The following is a 17186-nucleotide window of genomic DNA, read 5'->3' on the forward strand; positions in this document are numbered from 1 at the left end:
GAAAGCATTAGGCAATACGCAGTTGGCAGTAAGCAGTTGGCAGCTGACAGCTGGCTGTCGTATATGGAATTCCATACCATTCTCAAATAAATGTCTGCAAATGCGCTTAACCCAATCAAGAGGTAAAGAAAGTATTTGGCAGTAAGCAGTTGGCAGTAAACAGTTGGCAGTAAGCAGTTGGCAGCTGACAGTTGGCTGTCGTATATGGAATTCCATAGTTACTGGCATTAAACAATTACTGTACAATCATATCTTAACAAAAAATTGAAACGAAATCGTGAAATTAAAGAAAGCTTGGAAAATCTTAATATCGAACTGATCCCGCCGATTGTGATTAAAATGACCCCCAACGAAATCATAGAAAGTTAGAATATACCACAATTATTGCCAAAAATTCAGGTTTTTTAGCTGTAAAATGATTTAATGACTTTATAATTCATATCAATTAGAATAAACTGCAGCATTTTTGTAAAATTTCAATTTGAAAATAATTCTGATCGGGATCATTTTTTTTCAATCGGGATCGGTTCTAATTTAATAAATTATAGCAATTTTTTTGAAAACTTATACGACAGTCAACTGCCAGCTGCCTACTGCTTACTTGCCAATTGCTTATTGCTTACTGCCAACGGCTTACTGCTAACTGCCAATTGCTTTCTTTACCTTTTTATTTAGTTAAGTGCATGTGCAGTCATTTATTTGAGTATGCAGGGATTGATACACAGGGGCATCGTATCCGCTCTACACTCTATGACATATATATAATAATACACAAGGGAAGAATCGAAAGTAGGACACGATTTGTAAACAATGTCATAAAACAACTTACTTCACAAAAGTTACGCAAGTCCTCGCACACAATGTTGCAAATGTTGTCAAAAAACACGTTCACACTCAAATATTCCTAATAAACTCGGTAAAAAGCGTTTTTATCCCATTAAAACCGTTGTCTGCTGCAGAAACCCAATCTCTTCGCCCAAGAAAAGATAACTCTGTACTTTCTCTCTATTTATTATGTTCAGTAATGATAGTAGAAATTTCGGCGGTAAACTGTAAAATGTCTGGGGAAATTTTAAATATTTTTTTCTTCTCTAAAATGTTAATGGAAAACTACGTTGGTGTTCACATAAAAAAAAAATTATATTATTTTTTTATTCAATAATTAAAATACTCATAATTCATTTTTTGTCTTTGCAACCCATTAAACCTTCAAAATTAATTGCAGAAGAATTTCAGCATCGTTTTAATTGTCAATATCAACCCCTACTTTAAAAAAAAAAATAGCCTAGTGTAATTTACGTTTCTACAAAAGATTAAATGATAGGAAATATATTAATTTGTTTTTAAACAATTGCATATCAAATTACGCTAATTAAAGTAGATGCCAAATATATCGGAACGAATGTTAACTTATTATGCTAACGGTAGTAACATACGTTTACCGCCGAAATTTCTACTATCATTACTGAACATATAGAGAGAGAAAGTACAGAGTTATCTTTTCTTGGGCGAAGAGATTGGGTTTCTGCAGCAGACAACGGTTTTAATGGGATAAAAACGCTTTTTACCGAGTTTATTAGGAATATTTGAGTGTGAACGTGTTTTTTGACAACATTTGCAACATTGTGTGCGAGGACTTGCGTAACTTTTGTGAAGTAAGTTGTTTTTTGACATTGTTTACAAATCGTGTCCTACTTTCGATTCTTCCCTTGTGTATTATTATATATATGTCATAGAGTGTAGAGCGGATACGATGCCCCTGTGATTGATAGATAGGTCTTTCAAAAAGGGTACACACTCTGCCATTTAGTTTAAGAGTAGATGCAGGGACAACAAATTGTTGAATGGCATATGCCCATTCGCTGCTTCGTTAAGAAAATAATAATGAATTTGCGGAAAACTGTGTTTTTACAGGGAGTCCTCCCAATAATAAAAGAATATAAATGTGGTGGAGGTACATTAACTCGTGTTAACTTACCACTTTTGAGAGACATGACAGATAGTGGAGATCTTGATTTGTTGGAAGCTATCCATATATAATGTCAGAGACTTTGTTTCATTCCTGTCATCCATAAAGATCTAGTAAGAGTGATAACCCATTGAATAATCATAGAATTAGAAAACAAAACAAAACAAAACTTTGTCCAGCGGGTCGTCAATCCTTTTCGTATAGCAACCCATGGCCGGAAGTATTTGGCTGTTATGATATAAAAAAGGATGTAGACACAAATATTCTTGATATGTTTGAAAATATCCAGGCAATTGAAAATGGTTTTGTAAAAGTCTCATCTAACGATTTTTCTTAAATTGCCTTAAAAACGATGTTGCATCTAAATCTATATATTGCTCCAAAGCACATTACATGAGGCTATGTAACTTAAATTTTTGGGAACCTTATCTTTCAATCATAGCATATATTATATAATGTTTTCATATCATAATTATCATATTTCTGACATACTGAGATATTGGCTGTTTAAATTACATTAACATAACTAGCACCAGACCTGTTTCTTAACAAGATTAGAATATAGCCAGAAACATTAAATAAACTGTCTTCCACTTATGCCTTTATTTCTGAGACAAGACCATCTACAAGCAATTGGCAGTTAGCAGTAATCAGTTAGGAGTAAGCAAGCTGGCAGTAGGTACGTGTAGTAAGCAGTTGGTAGCTGACAGCTGGCTGTCGTATATGGAATTCCATAAAACTTCGCATGTTCGTTTCAATTTCTTTGTAAAGTATCATTGTTTAGTAAGTACTTCATGTGACTATATGTTATTCTTTAAATTTTATCCATAGATTCAAAAGATATTAAAGAATTACAATTTTGATTTTCAGAAATATTTTTTTAATTAAAAAATTAAATGCTTGAACAAAAAAACCGATCTTTGGCATGTATTTATTTACGATCATATTACACATTATTTGACACCAAGTTTTAAGCTCTAAAATACCCTGTTTGTCCTCAAAACAGTTTTTCCCTTTTCACTAAAAAAAAATAAATACAAAAAAAATATTATAAATTAACAGATAGCCGATATCGATCTCTCTTGTGTGGAATCATACTTCAAATAAGATTCACTATTGATCCATAAAATAACATTTTGGTGTGTCGAGGAACCTTAATTAATATGGTTTTATCGTGTACAATATGTCATAAGTACTTGCAAGAAAATTTAGATTCGGAAATCCCCTAGACTACTCTGATTCTCACCCTTATTTACGATGGTTCTAAAATTTTCTTCTGTAACACTTGTCTTCAGAGCTTTCTAAAGAAAAATCGTATGAAAATTTCGGGAACACCCCTGCAGATAATAAATAAATGTACACCTGTGTACATCTATGTGTTCTAATGATACAGCTGCATGTACAATGCATTGTTTGTCTTTGACATAAAACCTGCCAGTGCTTTGGTTAGATCGATTGGTTTCATTATTTACCAAGTAGATTTTCCCGATCTCAACAAAGGGCTTTAAAAGTAAGAGCGATAAAAAGAGTGTTCAACCCAAATCTATCTCGTGTGTATATATTTGAGCGTGTACCTTTAATTGGAGTTTATGGTTTTATATACAGCTGTGTGCCCGATTGGGAAGTGTGCATTACAATAGCTAGCGATCACTAAGGGACACCGTAAACAGAGCCAGGAACGGAAGTGGGTGTAGGGACATACTGACGGATAACCGGTGTGGTGTAACATCATATGGGAGATTGGTCCGTCTCTTAGAACCGAACGATGGCAGCTAACCCGACGCCTTCGGGACGAGCGCTAGCTGGGTGTAATTTTGTGGCCCAGGATCAAATTTGGTAAGGGGCCTCTTTCATATGACGAGTATATTCATTAGTAAATCATTCTTTTTCTTTTTAGTAAATATTATGATTATTGGATTTTCTGATTTTCCGTACTTGTAATCCACGAATGCATGACAGTTTTTAGTTTTTTTTTGGGGGGGGGGGGGGGAGGGGGGGGGGGTGTTCATGATTTTAACATTGAGCAGTAAGATTGTGTGCTCATTTAATTAATGTGTTTTAATTTGATGTAGGTTTTATATGTGTAACACTGCGTTAGGCCTTTAAAAGATTAAATCGTTGTGTTCTTAATAAATACAGTTAAAAAGAATCAATTTAACTTGAGCTGTCTGGTTTTTTAAACAGATTTCCAAAAACGATTTGGGTTACATATTGATATTTGACGAAATATTAAATAACGTTTTGATTGGTCCCACGTTAAAGTTTAAATACACACGCCTGTATTTTTAAAAAGAGAATGTCCTATGAATGAAGAATTTTATAACGGTTAACAGCAATCCAGAATGTTTAAGTTTTAATCCGCCCATATTTGTTTAAATATACTCATGTACATAGCAAACCACTTTCTATGATTTGATTACACTTTGCGGTTGCTAACCAACAAATAAGGGCTATTGTTTTTTACATGAATAATGAAAGATGGTCGGTCTCATCTTCCTCCTTTGATTAACACACAACCTCGCTTTTCTCTTGAACATGACAGGTTATCAAAATTGGTACGGATAATAAACTTTGTTGACATGAAACGGGTTATAAGCACTGGTTCGGCACCGTTGGATTAAAAGAATTTATTGGCTAAATTTTCATTTGGAATAAAAGATCGATTCATGTGTACGGCATTAGGCGCAGCAGTGTTTATTGTCTTAACGTGATAAAAAATTGATCAGCTGACGTTTCATAAATCATCAATATAAAACTGAATTGTGCGCGGATTCAGAATTTTTAATTTTTCCGAGGGGAAGAAGGTCCTAGGTCATTTTGTTAGATTGGGGGAGGGGGGTCCCTATGCAATTTTTTCATAACTTTATTGTGAGAGTTTAGAAAGTTTATATTGATTTATTAAAGTTAAAATGTTCAAGGGGTATGGAGTTTCCAACACAACTTATGTAATGGGAAAACTGGCATACGTACATGAATAAATAACAAATTGAAACTTCTTCAATTTCAACAATGATGTAAAAATACGCACTATCTGTTGTCATCCAAATTTTTGAGCATATCTCGTGGATCTGATTTTCGTTCGGACACAAATAATGGATTTCCTCGACTGTGTTTTGGGGAGGATGGGATTGTTTTAGACATATTTTAATTTCTACAATTTGAGGACGGCAGACAGTGTTTGTTAGCGTACGGATTCTTGAAAACATGTTATTCATGAATCATTTAGAAAATGCTGTTCGAAGAAACGCCAAGTGCATGTGGATTTGTCCAAGATAATGCACAGAAACGTCCATGAAAATTATATTTTCTATCCATGTATTTTCTTGCTGACCCCAGAACTGAAATCTTTTATGTTGAAAATTTTTAGCAAATGCCATTAAAATTTGAATATTCGTCTGCATTATTGTCTGTTTATGATAGGCCTACAGTAATGCAATTGCTAGAGCATTGAATGATTTATTTTTGACGTCGTCGTGTCAATAACTGGCGTCAGGTGAGCAGACAAATTGAATAACGCGCGTTATGATAATTTGTCACCTCACCTGACGCCAGTTATTGACACGACGACGTCAAAAATAAATCATTTAATGCTTATATTTACATCCCCTTACTGATGAAATTAATTATTTACTTAAATAAATCGATATAAATTGCAGATAACGGTGGGAGTAAATTAGTAACAGCAAGAACAGCTGTTTATAAAACCGGTTTAAACTGGTTATCTAAAAGACTGTTGAGATGAGATCGCCGAGCATGAAAATATAATCCATGAAAAATAACTCTTAAAATTTTGCTTTTAATAATAAAGTCAATTTTTTTAAGAATAACTGTAAAACATGATGTTTTGACAACATTTATAAAATGTCTTTTTTTTTCACCGATAACATAGAAATCACTGTTTGAGAACTCCATCTGTAAATTACTTGTAATTTCATACGCAGTGAATAGGTGTTGCATTTAGAGGCATCACTGAATTTAATGGAAAAACATAGTAGAATGTAAATATAAAGCAATAAAATTGTTCTTGACCTTTCTCGATCATGTTATAATATCTTGAAGTTGCTTTATTTAAATTTAAGTGGTTCAAGTTAATAATTTCTGAAATACAATTTTGTTAGGGTATTCACTCAAACCATTCAATGAAATAGTACATGTACATATGGGCCAGGCACATGTTGACAAACAATGAACGTAGAGGAACGTACTGCCTATAGATAGAAACACATGTGATGAATAAACAAAACACTTAAAAATCTTTGTAGCTCATTGGTAATCAAATAGCAAAGTTTCAGCTGTATGATCAAAGCTCTCTATACACATTTCAAATACACACATTACAAACACTCATCCATGGGATATTTGTTGTTGACGACAGACTTAATAATATTGAACAGTATGCAAATACATTTCAAACGACACACCTTCAAATCCAGCAACTTTTATTGGCTGGATATTAATTACATGTATACATGGAAGTGCAAGAACTTGTTGGGTGGTATTAGTTGTTTTGATTCACTGGCTGACTTTTGAGATTATGCACAATGTACAAAATTTACAATATGTTTCTGCAAAGTCATATCGAATAATATCCTGGTCTCATTGCGTGTATAAAATACTAGCTTTAATACTGAACGCATTTTATTCATATCCCGTTTTACAAAAAGTTCCACAACAGGCTTTTTTAAAAAAGTTGTTTGAAAATGTAATTTCTTTTTCTTTCTATTTCATGAATATAGGAAAGACCATGTGCACCATGAAGAAGTGGCTTCAAAGTCCTGGCCAAACCAGTGGGGTTTCCTCACAACAAAATATGAAGATGTAAGCAACAATGGGCATTATTATTAAAACATTTATGTAACGTGTGTTTAAGTTCAAGTTGCGTCTCAGCTATGTGCAAATATATAGCCTGCTCTAATCTTAAAGATGTTATCGTATACACAAAAGTATGCAGCAACAAGAATTCTTTGTCCAATATGCATGTATGCTAAGTACAGAAGACGTAATCTTGTTGAGTCCTTGTATCGACGGGATCTCCGCCTTCCCGTGTGTTTGTCGGTCAATGTGTCCCAAGATATTTTCCGGATATTTTTTCCGTTATGGTTTGGAATCTAACTTCACGATCTGTCGAGTAGTTTCTCCTCTAATTTTTAAGAATTCATAGGTCTTTAGAAACTGACAGGACTGAAATTTACAAGATCCAGTTCTTCAACCCAGTTTATTGATCTGTCAAATTAACCTTCAGCAACCTATAGCTAAGAATTTGAAAATCACGGCCTGTACGAAATATTCTTGGTTTTCTTTTACTAATGTACATAAACATTAATTTTGTTATTTTAACTTACGATCAATTCATTCATTTGTTAAAAGAAATATTTAGATATAAACAAACAAATATAATAAGCGATTATTAAATAAAAATAACCCACTAAATGCGGGTTACGTATTTTTTCTGCGTTACCTTCATACCCGCATGAATCACCATTAGATTTTTGATCGGGTTCAACTTTGAAAGAAAAAATCACTGGTTTAATTGGGACGTGATGTACAGCACTATTAAATGAAGAACTGTTTTTTGAAAACATACTAAAAACAGCAAAGCAGACCAGCTTTATAAAATTCAACATACTCATTTGCAAATTCAACATACATATACTAGTAACCCGATGTTAGATGGCACACATTGACAAGTCGTATATATACGTCCCTGGTCTGTCTTGCCTTTCCCAGACTACGCTTCAGCATAAACTGATAAAATGTGTGCTCAAACTAATAAACACCGTAGAGCGCCCAGGAGGCCAAATCTTCTACAAGAAGATACTTATTGGGATTGACTTCATATATATCATTTTAGCAAATAAATCTCGCATATATATAAAAGATAAGCTTGTTAATATTATAGTCACATTTTTTATAAAGATAATTCGTGACAACTTTCGTTTTTATTGGGTGGATTTCCTTCGTCGTAATTTATTTTCAAGGTAGATTTCTACCAATATAAGGCGTTATAAAAACCTGATAACCATCAAGAACTTATGAAAAATTAAATCTACTTCTCTAAATATTAATATTTCGAGTCTACAGGTAATTTTACAGATAACACGAGTTTTGGATGTAATCCATGTTTATAATCTGCTTGTCTCTCTGGTGTACAAAGTATTCTACAACTGCATTTTCTTCAGCCCTGCAACTGCTATATATTGTTTTGACACTATCTACATATGAGAACAGCAAATTTGACCCCAACATTTTTTAGACATGCGAAGGTTGTTTTTTGAAAGATAGAGAAAGAGGGAATGTTAATAATAATATTAGAAAGGGACAATTTAATTACGTCAAACCATGATTATAAAAGTGGCCCCCGGCGCAAACAAATTAAAAACTATATCCACCAACTTTATAAAAATATGATTTTTCCCAGAGTTATTTGCATGATCATAGCAGTTTTTATCAAAATCCTTCTTATCGTTGATATTTTCAGCTTGTGAAAGACGACTTTCAAAAGAAGGACGAATCCCAAAAAGCCGATTTAAAAAGTTTAATGCAGGTGAAACCCGTCACGCCCATCGAGGAGTACATCCACGTCGAACCGTCCAACAAGCCGGTACCAAAGACCACGGCCCAGGCTATCGGCTGGAGGTCGGCCGAAAAGACGCACCAGCTGGAAAAGTACGGCAAATATGCCAAACCCAAAGGGGGACTTGTTAAACAACTGAACTGGCCCATGGAAGGAATTATCTAACGAACTCGCTCAACTCTCTCCCCCGCTTAAATTACTTCAAGTCATAGTGAACTTTAATTTTGATTATGAAACAGTATTATTCATGCCTGCATTGACTTCTTGTTTTTTTTTTTAAGTGTGCGTTTTTACATTGATATGATTGAAGATATTGTTTGCTCAGGAGTAGGGTGATGATGTTTGGCAATAGGATATAAATAATACTTAAATTCACATTGCTTATATTAAAAACAGAAACATTGCAACTTTCCTCTTATCTGCAATAGCCAACCAGGGAAAAGTCGCATGTACCCGGTAATAAATGTACAACTTTATGATAAAGACAGATTTAATTGGAATTATACAGGCCCTATTGATCATTGTGTTTTCAAATATCATGTGCACAAGAATCTTCTATACTTGTAACATGATAAAAGTGATAATTATAAATTTAGATGCAGTATTATGAAGTATTGTGTTGTTGACACTGTGTGCAGCTTTCCGAGGAGATTTAGTTTGTAGTGAAAAGAACGAGTTAATTAACTTTTTTCATGTGTGTACATACTCGGCATTTTACGCATTTTCGTCTTACTTGAATGTTACTTGAAATAGTTGCACAGTCTTTCAGATAGACAGATGATTACAGATAAATAAATGCATTGATATGATATTCAGTTGTGTTATTTTTGTTCTTGACTTTGAGACTTTGGGTTTTTATACACTAACCATATACCAATAAACATTTTTTTTTTTTAGATCTAATTGAAAATCTTTTCTTGCAATAAAGAACCCAGGGGAATAAGCCGATGCATATGCCCACAAATGGCCACAACCCTATCACTAGTGTGTTTCAAATGACAATCACGCATTTATAGTATATTGTGTGTATTAACTTCAAAATGGTTTTATTCCCGTGCTTACATATCTACAGAAAATTCATTAAAAGCGTTTACATAGAATAAAGAATTTCTATCTTTTTTCTAAAAGTCCATAATTTGCACCCCTACAACAAAGTAACATTTTTATTTTTTTTTAAAATAATACTAAAGATAACTGATTTAGCTTTAACTAAATTCTATAAAATGATTAGGTGGGTGCATGTGTTTAATTCATAGTAACGCATTTTTTACTTTCTCTACATCAAATGAGTTTTTCGAATTAAAACAAAGTAAACAAAGATATCAATAAATATTACCTACACGATTCTGAAATTTCATAAAATTACTTGATTTCTCCCATTTTCGTCTAAAAAACCTATCTCACGAAAAAAATAGTTACTCCACAAACTTGTTGCATGGTTATTGAATTCAAATGTTTTTTTTTCTTTACAAATATTGTGTAATTATGAAATATTAATAATTTCTGTGCTGGTTTAATAAATAAAATCATACGCAATGAAATAAAAACGTGACGAGCAGGTAAGATAGAGGAAGATTTTTATACGATACTCCAAAGAATGCCTTCGAAATTGTACGACTGAGACGCGATATTCCAATGAAAAGTTGGGGGGTTTTGAGAATATATTTCTGATGTGTTAATTGATAAAATGATTATTAATCAAATTAATGATTGTATATAGATAATAATATATACCTTTTTCATAATATATACCTTTTTTAATGTTACACCCTGCATTAGACCGAGACACCAATATCAGCCAGAGGGCCGAAGGCCCGAGAGCTGATATTGGTTGATGGTATGTATTATTAAATTTATTACATACTTCGTAGTAACATATCGAAGACATGTTCTATGCCTTAAACCAATGAAGACGTAATAACGCATGAATTATGTAAGACGATGTTTTGTGACATATGGATCATTGCCTTAAATTTCTCCCTAATTCTGAAGTGGAAAAAATCAGAGGAGTTCCGAGAGGGGTTTGTTACGGATCTATCAGCCCCGCAGAATCCATATCAGCCCTTGAGATTAGAATATAAAGTTAGCTGTACTACATAATTTTATGCAAAAATCCTGTATTTATAACTAAGTATGTAATAAATATACATAAAACACTTACCTGGAACTTTTTCCTTTAAATGACCTTGAACTTACTTAAATGACCTTGGGTCAAAATCATGACGCAGCCCAGGTCGTAAGCAGTCTTTATGTATACTAATAACTTTCAAAGATTCACAATAAGAAACATTTATCATAGACTGGACACAAATTTTGCACTTTTCCTTCCAGTAACCTTGAACTTGTTCCAATGACCACGGGTCAAAATCATGACGTATCCTCTGGTCATAAGCAATCTTTTTGTGATGCAAAAAGAAACTTCCAATGTCTCTCCATATGAAAGATATGGACTACATACAATGTACAATTGCACAAACAGGCGGACAGAAGAATGACAGATGGATGCCAGACAAAATGTGATCAGAAAAGCTCACTTGAGCTTTTAGCCTAGGTGACCTAAAAAGAGTTAGCAAAATAAAATGAAACTTGTCTTCAACATTTAAGCGACACAAGTTACATAGTGTTTGTTCTCTAGGTGTTTGTGTAGAAAAAAAATGAAAATAAATTACAGAACTTTAGAGTACAGTCTAGAATGTATTTGGTTGAACATAATATGAGTATTTTCTTGCAAAAAAATATTTTTGAATCAAAGATACGGCTAATATGTTACAGGTAGTGAAAAGTTAAAACTGTTTCAGTGAATAACATCTATAGGGAGATGGTGATTGCTTCTTCTGAATTTCACAAAAATATTTCTAAAAAAATTTCTGTCAAATGTATTTAAGTATTCTTCACATACAAACTTTGTTTTAAAAAAAGGCTGTCACCACACAGTCTCCTTAAGCTCGCTTCAACCAATGACAATTACACAAATCTGTTGGATGTTTCAGTGTAAAATAATATTTATTTCCACCAAAAACTCACGGAAAAACTAATTGATAAAGATTTAACAAAATGCCAGTGCTCTTTGGGAATATACAACATTTCTCCCGCCTTGAGAATGCATTCTGAGTAGGAAGCATTCCTAAACAATGGAAACCTTTCAAAGTCGGGGTTTTCAATGTCCACCTGACTTGTATTTTTCAGTAGCATGGTTTCATGGGGATACACATGTTTTGTGAAATCTGTAGAGTAAAGGCGAATATACTTTTCCCCAAATACTTGTGTTAGAAAGTTTTCTTTTGGGTCCTGGTGTAATGGGGACACAGTTCCTTGGGGACCAAACCAAGCATTAATGTCAACCTCATCCTCTGACCCCAAGCAACAATAATCTGGTATAATGATATCCTCTCTCATCTCTGGTATCTGATCAAATAGCTGGTGCTGTGCCAGATATCCAGTTGAAGTGCATCCAGAAGAATTGTTAATGAACTTTTCAATGAATTCACTTACTGTCATCAGACTCTGGGTCCAATTCTCTTCTGTGTACTTTGAACCTATTTCTACTGGAACTAAGCGATGTCCAGCCATGGACCGGATCCTATCTAGACTCCAGGATTTGGATCCATTGACTGCTGGCCAGTGATCCATCAGTCCAGTCAAAATCACAGCTGTATGATTATCCAAATACTGATGTTTAAAAGTTTCCAGAGAAGGACGATAGCACCTTTTGATCTCCTTATCACTGTTGATAATAATTTTTTCACTTCCAGCTGCAGAGGGAAAAGCTTTTTTAGTCTTTGCATCTATATGTTTGCCCTCGTCTATTAACTTTCTTTTGTTGACTGTCACTGACTTTACAGAGTTCTTATAGATATCACTAAATGCATGCATCAACCGGTCAAGAACATTATCAAAGACAGGTGCCCCCATCAAAATCCCTGTATCAATTGTCTTTGTTATATCTCTGTACAAATCCTCATCCATGTCAGATCTGGTATCAGTAATATATTTGCAGATGCTCAAAACAGCTGACCCTAATGTATACAAATATCTCCAGTTAACATCCACATCTTTCCAGTATCCAGTGTTTAATTTCTCCCAAGTATAATCTAACACAGGTTTACACAGCTCTATGGCAGAAACAAAATCTCCAATATAAAATGCTGTGCAACAGTCATTAAACATTTCCAGCAGTACATCATCTAAAAACTGCCTGTTCTTTATCCCTTTCAGTAAACCTTCCTTGCAGTTTGGGAGTATGCATAACAATGTTTTTGAATTTGTGCTCTTAAAAATAAAAAGTAAAATAATGTCAATTTTTCTTTTCAATGAATTGCTACAAAATTAATAAACTGATAAACACTTGAGAGAGAGAGAGAGAGAGAGAGAGAGAGAGAGAGAGAGAGAGAGAGAGAGAGAGAGAGAGAGAGTTTACCTACCATGCTAATGTGTTCAAAACGGAGTCAAGTCGAAAATGAAAGTAGACCAACCCTTATACAATAGCATAAAGCTACATGTAAATGTATTGATTAATCAGCAGAAATTTATTTTCAGCACTCAGTTTAAAATGCAAATGCACTCTATTCGATCAGATTACCTGCACGGAGAGTATAGATATATAATTTTCTTTTTGTGCCTATTTAAAATCGGGTTCATTATCCAAGAAAAATAATTATAAAAGCGGGAAAATTCATAATGGTGCAAGTTCTAGTATCATTGTAAGTAAAAATGTATATTTCGTCTTCCAGTGTTTTTGTAATAACACTAGTTCACTGCGATTCGATTTTGTAATGTGTAGTCCAATGCATTTCATCAAAAATATTTCAATATCAATCGTATAGTTGCTGAAAATAAAAAAAATAATGGGGAATCATTCTTTAAATATTTAATATTTGAGCCCATGAGGTGATCAAATACGGTTGGGTGATGTGACATTTAATCTTTCATTAAGTCCTTCGTGCTTTATTGGATATCATCACATGGACCGTAATTGATAGCCTCATAATACTTGAAGGATGATTCCTTATTCCTTAAATATATTAAGTATGATAGATGTGTATTCACATGTAGGCTCAGTATTGCCACGGAGATTTATAATGGGGAAAGTTGACATTTTTTCTCTATTCAGAGTCAGAATAACACGAAGAATTTTTCAACGTTATCAACTGGGTCTGTTGAAATCCCCGTAGACACCTCATTTTTTAGCCATGCATGAAACCTGATAAGCAAGAGGGTCATTTCGAAGGAGAAATCTTGGAAATTGTTCATACATTTTTTGAACATTGTTTGGATCCTGAGGAATATGCAAATATCGAGTAATTAAGCAAAATGTAAATCGAGGATATCTTGGGACAGAGTAGTGGGTTAACCCTTTGCTCAGTCAGTAGAGCATTGGTTTTTAAACTGAAGGTCCTGAGTTCAAGCTTAGTTGTGGTCATTCCTCCTCTTCTCTTACATTCTTCCCCTTTTCTTTGAGGTTTCTTACCCAGTATCTCCTAAGAAATCTCACTCGAGACTCTTTGAGTCTGTTGAGCGCCAATGCAATAGGACTAGTGCTAGTCATTGTTGGAAACCATGCAAGATTCACATCGAGGGAGCTTGTGTACTCAAAACCATGGTTTGCAATGATGGTGCTAGTAGAAGCATGGCATTACTGAGTCTATATACACATCATTCTATTATCTAAGTAATAATCATTCTTTAAATATTATGAGGTGATCAATTAAGGTTGGGCATGATCAAATTTATCATAAAGCTGTTTGGGCTTTATTATACCCCCGCAAACGAAGTTTAGGGGGGTATATTGGTTTCACCCTGTCCGTCTGTCCGTCTGTCTGTCCGTCCGTCTGTCTGTCCGTCCGTCTGTCTGTAGACGCAACTTTGTCCCCCCTATAGAATTTTTTATTACTGCATGGAACAGTTTGAAAATTTGTACATATGTTGAACACCATCTGAAGATGTGCACCTGGAATTTTTTTTAAGATCAGACAAGATTTAATGATTTTATGACAGTTTTCATTTTCCTTATTCTATATATTGTACACTAATGTTGAAAAGTAAGGGAGGTAATCCTTACAGATTTTATTAATTAATTAATAGAAAACACTCTAAAATATATTTATATAAATACATCCAGATGGAGTTTTTTGTCTTTATGTCTTAATTAATAAAAAAGAAATTATTTTTTATAAGTGTTCTATCAACTGACAATGCAAAGTTTTTGTTTGTCAATGATAAATTCTTAGGAGCTAATAAGAACATCAAAGACAAGTGTGGCTGAATTCATTTGTCCCAAGGGAGCCATTATCTGAGCCATGGTTCAGATGGAGCATGTGTTTAGGGGAAATTGATAATCTGTAAAGTGGGTGATGGTTTTGGGGCTATTTTAAAACTGTTTCATGTAAACCAAAAGGTCTATCATTATAAGGAAATAAATAATATAATTATTAATAAAGAAGTTAAACTATTTTTAGAGGTTGTTTAAATTTATTTGTCAAGTAAATTGATGAAGTGACCCTATTGGGCATTAATTTTAATGAAATTCAAAATTACTGATATGATTGTAGTGTTTTGGCAATTTTAAAATTGTTTGTAATATTAAATTTTCTTTTTTTACATATTTTTACATAGTATGGTAATTATGGTAATGTTTTGGGAGTTTATTAAATTTAACAAGTTCATCAAAGAAAATCATAGTCCTATGGGATCAATTTTCTGATATGGAGTTCCATTGTGCCATAGGAGAAAGTGAGGAAAATTTGAAACAACTAATTGCATCTGTCAAGACTCTTATTAGAAAGATATTGAAAGTTTTATCAACAGAAGAGCATTGCTTGGCTACTGGTATTTCTATTCACTGCAAAGGGAGGGATTATTGTCATTTTGTTGGTTTTTCTTTAAATCAATTAAATTAAAAAAATATATCATCAAATACATACATTTGTAAAAGTATTACTGTTATAGATATGTATTTACAGTGAAATTCTGACAATTTTGATTTTAATTTTTCTTTGTTAACTATTTTTTTTTTTTTTTTACAATTCTAGAAATTTTTTTTTGTATGTGTTCCAAACCTTTATTATTCAATTCAATTATTTGTCCCATTTGAAATTAGCCTAGCGGGGGTATTAGTCCCATTAGGACAGTTCTAGTTGGATTTGATCACTCCTGACCGAATTCGATCACCTCATAATACTCAAAGAATGATTCCTTAAATACATAGCAATTGATATATTTTTGGCACTAGCTCTGTATTGTGCCACTGCAGCTTTTGTTTAACACAGTCTAACTCGCTATGGATGATCAAAGTAAAATTGTATGTATTTTTAAATAAACTTTTTTCCAAGACCAGACAGCCCAAACCAGTGCCCAGAGTGGGCAATAGTTGATCTTCAAGGAAGTTTAGAAACCAGACAACCTGTTCCTCTTGGAGGGAAGTTTGTAGGAGACCTTCATTTTACGAAACAGGTACAAACCAACTGTGAAATTTGGAACAGTACTACTGAATCGAAAATTAAATTTAATTTATAGTGATATACAATTTTTTATTCATGAAAAACATTTCTGTATTGTTCTTTATTGCATTATAGAGTTATTTTGTTTTTATGTTTTATGTTCTAAAAGTGGAATATGACTTTGGTTGCCAAAAACATTATTTCAATTCTAGTAGCTGTGGACCTGTAGCTCATTGGTCTGAAATAAGTTTGGATTGCTGACCAGTGAGCTTCAGATCTGCAGCTAGATTTCCGGTGTCAGTTTGTTGTGGTGTGAGAATCTGTCAATAGTTTGGCAAAATTTTGTAAATAACTAAAATTAGTCATTATTTTCTGTAAAAAAAAATTGCTTTATGATATGGTTTTAATTTTTGGTCTTAACAAAAGAAGCAACTTAAGTAAGCTAAGTATAAAAAAGAGGCTCTTTTGTTGTTATTTTTAATAGACTTTGTGTGCTTCTGTGGTTTTGAATCCTATTCCCATATTGAAAATGACATGTAATGAAGTTATTAAAATCTCAAAGATTGCATTCAAATACTGTTCCTGTTTCCTTTTTTGGTTTTATATAGATTCTCATTGTGCTGGCATATTTTTCATTCATCTTTTGATATATTTTTTTCAGTTTGTTTACATAATCATATAGCTATAATGGTGCCTTGTACCAAATGTGACCATTTTTTATTTTCTAATAATAACTTGTAATGTTGTTTCTGCTTTGTAGAATGTTCCCATACTCATCATTGGGCATCATATTCTGTATGGTAAAATTGTGGATATGGAAAAGCCCTTTGCTGTTATTGTGAAAGACGAATCTTCTGAAACTGCCACAGACAGGGACACTGATAAAAATACAAGTGTGAACTATGTTGTGAAGGCACTCATCAAGAAAAAGTTACTCTTCAAACAGAGACCCAAACCAATCATTGCTAATATACCCAAAAAACTGTGATAGATTCTCATATTTTTTTTATTTTTCATATTCAATTATAGACATTTTATGTATGAATGTACAATTCTGAATCAATAAAAGTGCAATCATGACTGCATTTTTCACCACACTTGATCAGGATGCAACTTTGCTGTTAGTCTAAGAGCTATTAAAATGTACACAAAACAACAGAACATTTAGTTTGTTCCAATACAACACATTTTGTGGAATATTGCTAAC

At 33.3% G+C, this 17186-nt stretch overlaps 3 protein-coding genes across 3 annotated transcripts; 2 read left to right on the forward strand and 1 right to left on the reverse strand.

The window, feature by feature from the left end:
• The first annotated feature begins 3585 nt into the window (after positions 1 to 3585).
• Positions 3586 to 9354, forward strand: LOC128190565 (uncharacterized protein C20orf85 homolog). Its single transcript, XM_052862656.1, has 3 exons — positions 3586 to 3805; positions 6706 to 6787; positions 8448 to 9354. The coding sequence occupies exons 1-3, from the start codon at positions 3735 to 3737 to the stop codon at positions 8706 to 8708; spliced, it is 414 nt and encodes a 137-aa protein (XP_052718616.1). The 5' UTR covers positions 3586 to 3734; the 3' UTR covers positions 8709 to 9354.
• Positions 9355 to 11461: 2107 nt separating this feature from the next.
• On the reverse strand, positions 11462 to 13077 carry LOC128188262 (lysine-specific demethylase 8-like). The gene is made up of 2 exons (XM_052859217.1): positions 12965 to 13077; positions 11462 to 12812 (listed from the first exon to the last, which is right to left on the reverse strand). Exons 1-2 carry the CDS (start codon positions 12965 to 12967, stop codon positions 11547 to 11549), a joined length of 1269 nt encoding a protein of 422 aa, XP_052715177.1. The 5' UTR covers positions 12968 to 13077; the 3' UTR covers positions 11462 to 11546.
• Positions 13078 to 13117: 40 nt separating this feature from the next.
• Positions 13118 to 17059, forward strand: LOC128188263 (chromosome transmission fidelity protein 8 homolog). The gene is made up of 3 exons (XM_052859218.1): positions 13118 to 13243; positions 15872 to 15992; positions 16740 to 17059. The coding sequence occupies exons 1-3, from the start codon at positions 13221 to 13223 to the stop codon at positions 16965 to 16967; spliced, it is 372 nt and encodes a 123-aa protein (XP_052715178.1). The 5' UTR covers positions 13118 to 13220; the 3' UTR covers positions 16968 to 17059.
• The last annotated feature ends 127 nt before the right edge of the window (positions 17060 to 17186 follow it).

This window comes from Crassostrea angulata, chromosome 6 (assembly GCF_025612915.1).
Source record: "Crassostrea angulata isolate pt1a10 chromosome 6, ASM2561291v2, whole genome shotgun sequence".
In the NCBI taxonomy this organism is placed as follows: domain Eukaryota; kingdom Metazoa; phylum Mollusca; class Bivalvia; order Ostreida; family Ostreidae; genus Magallana; species Magallana angulata.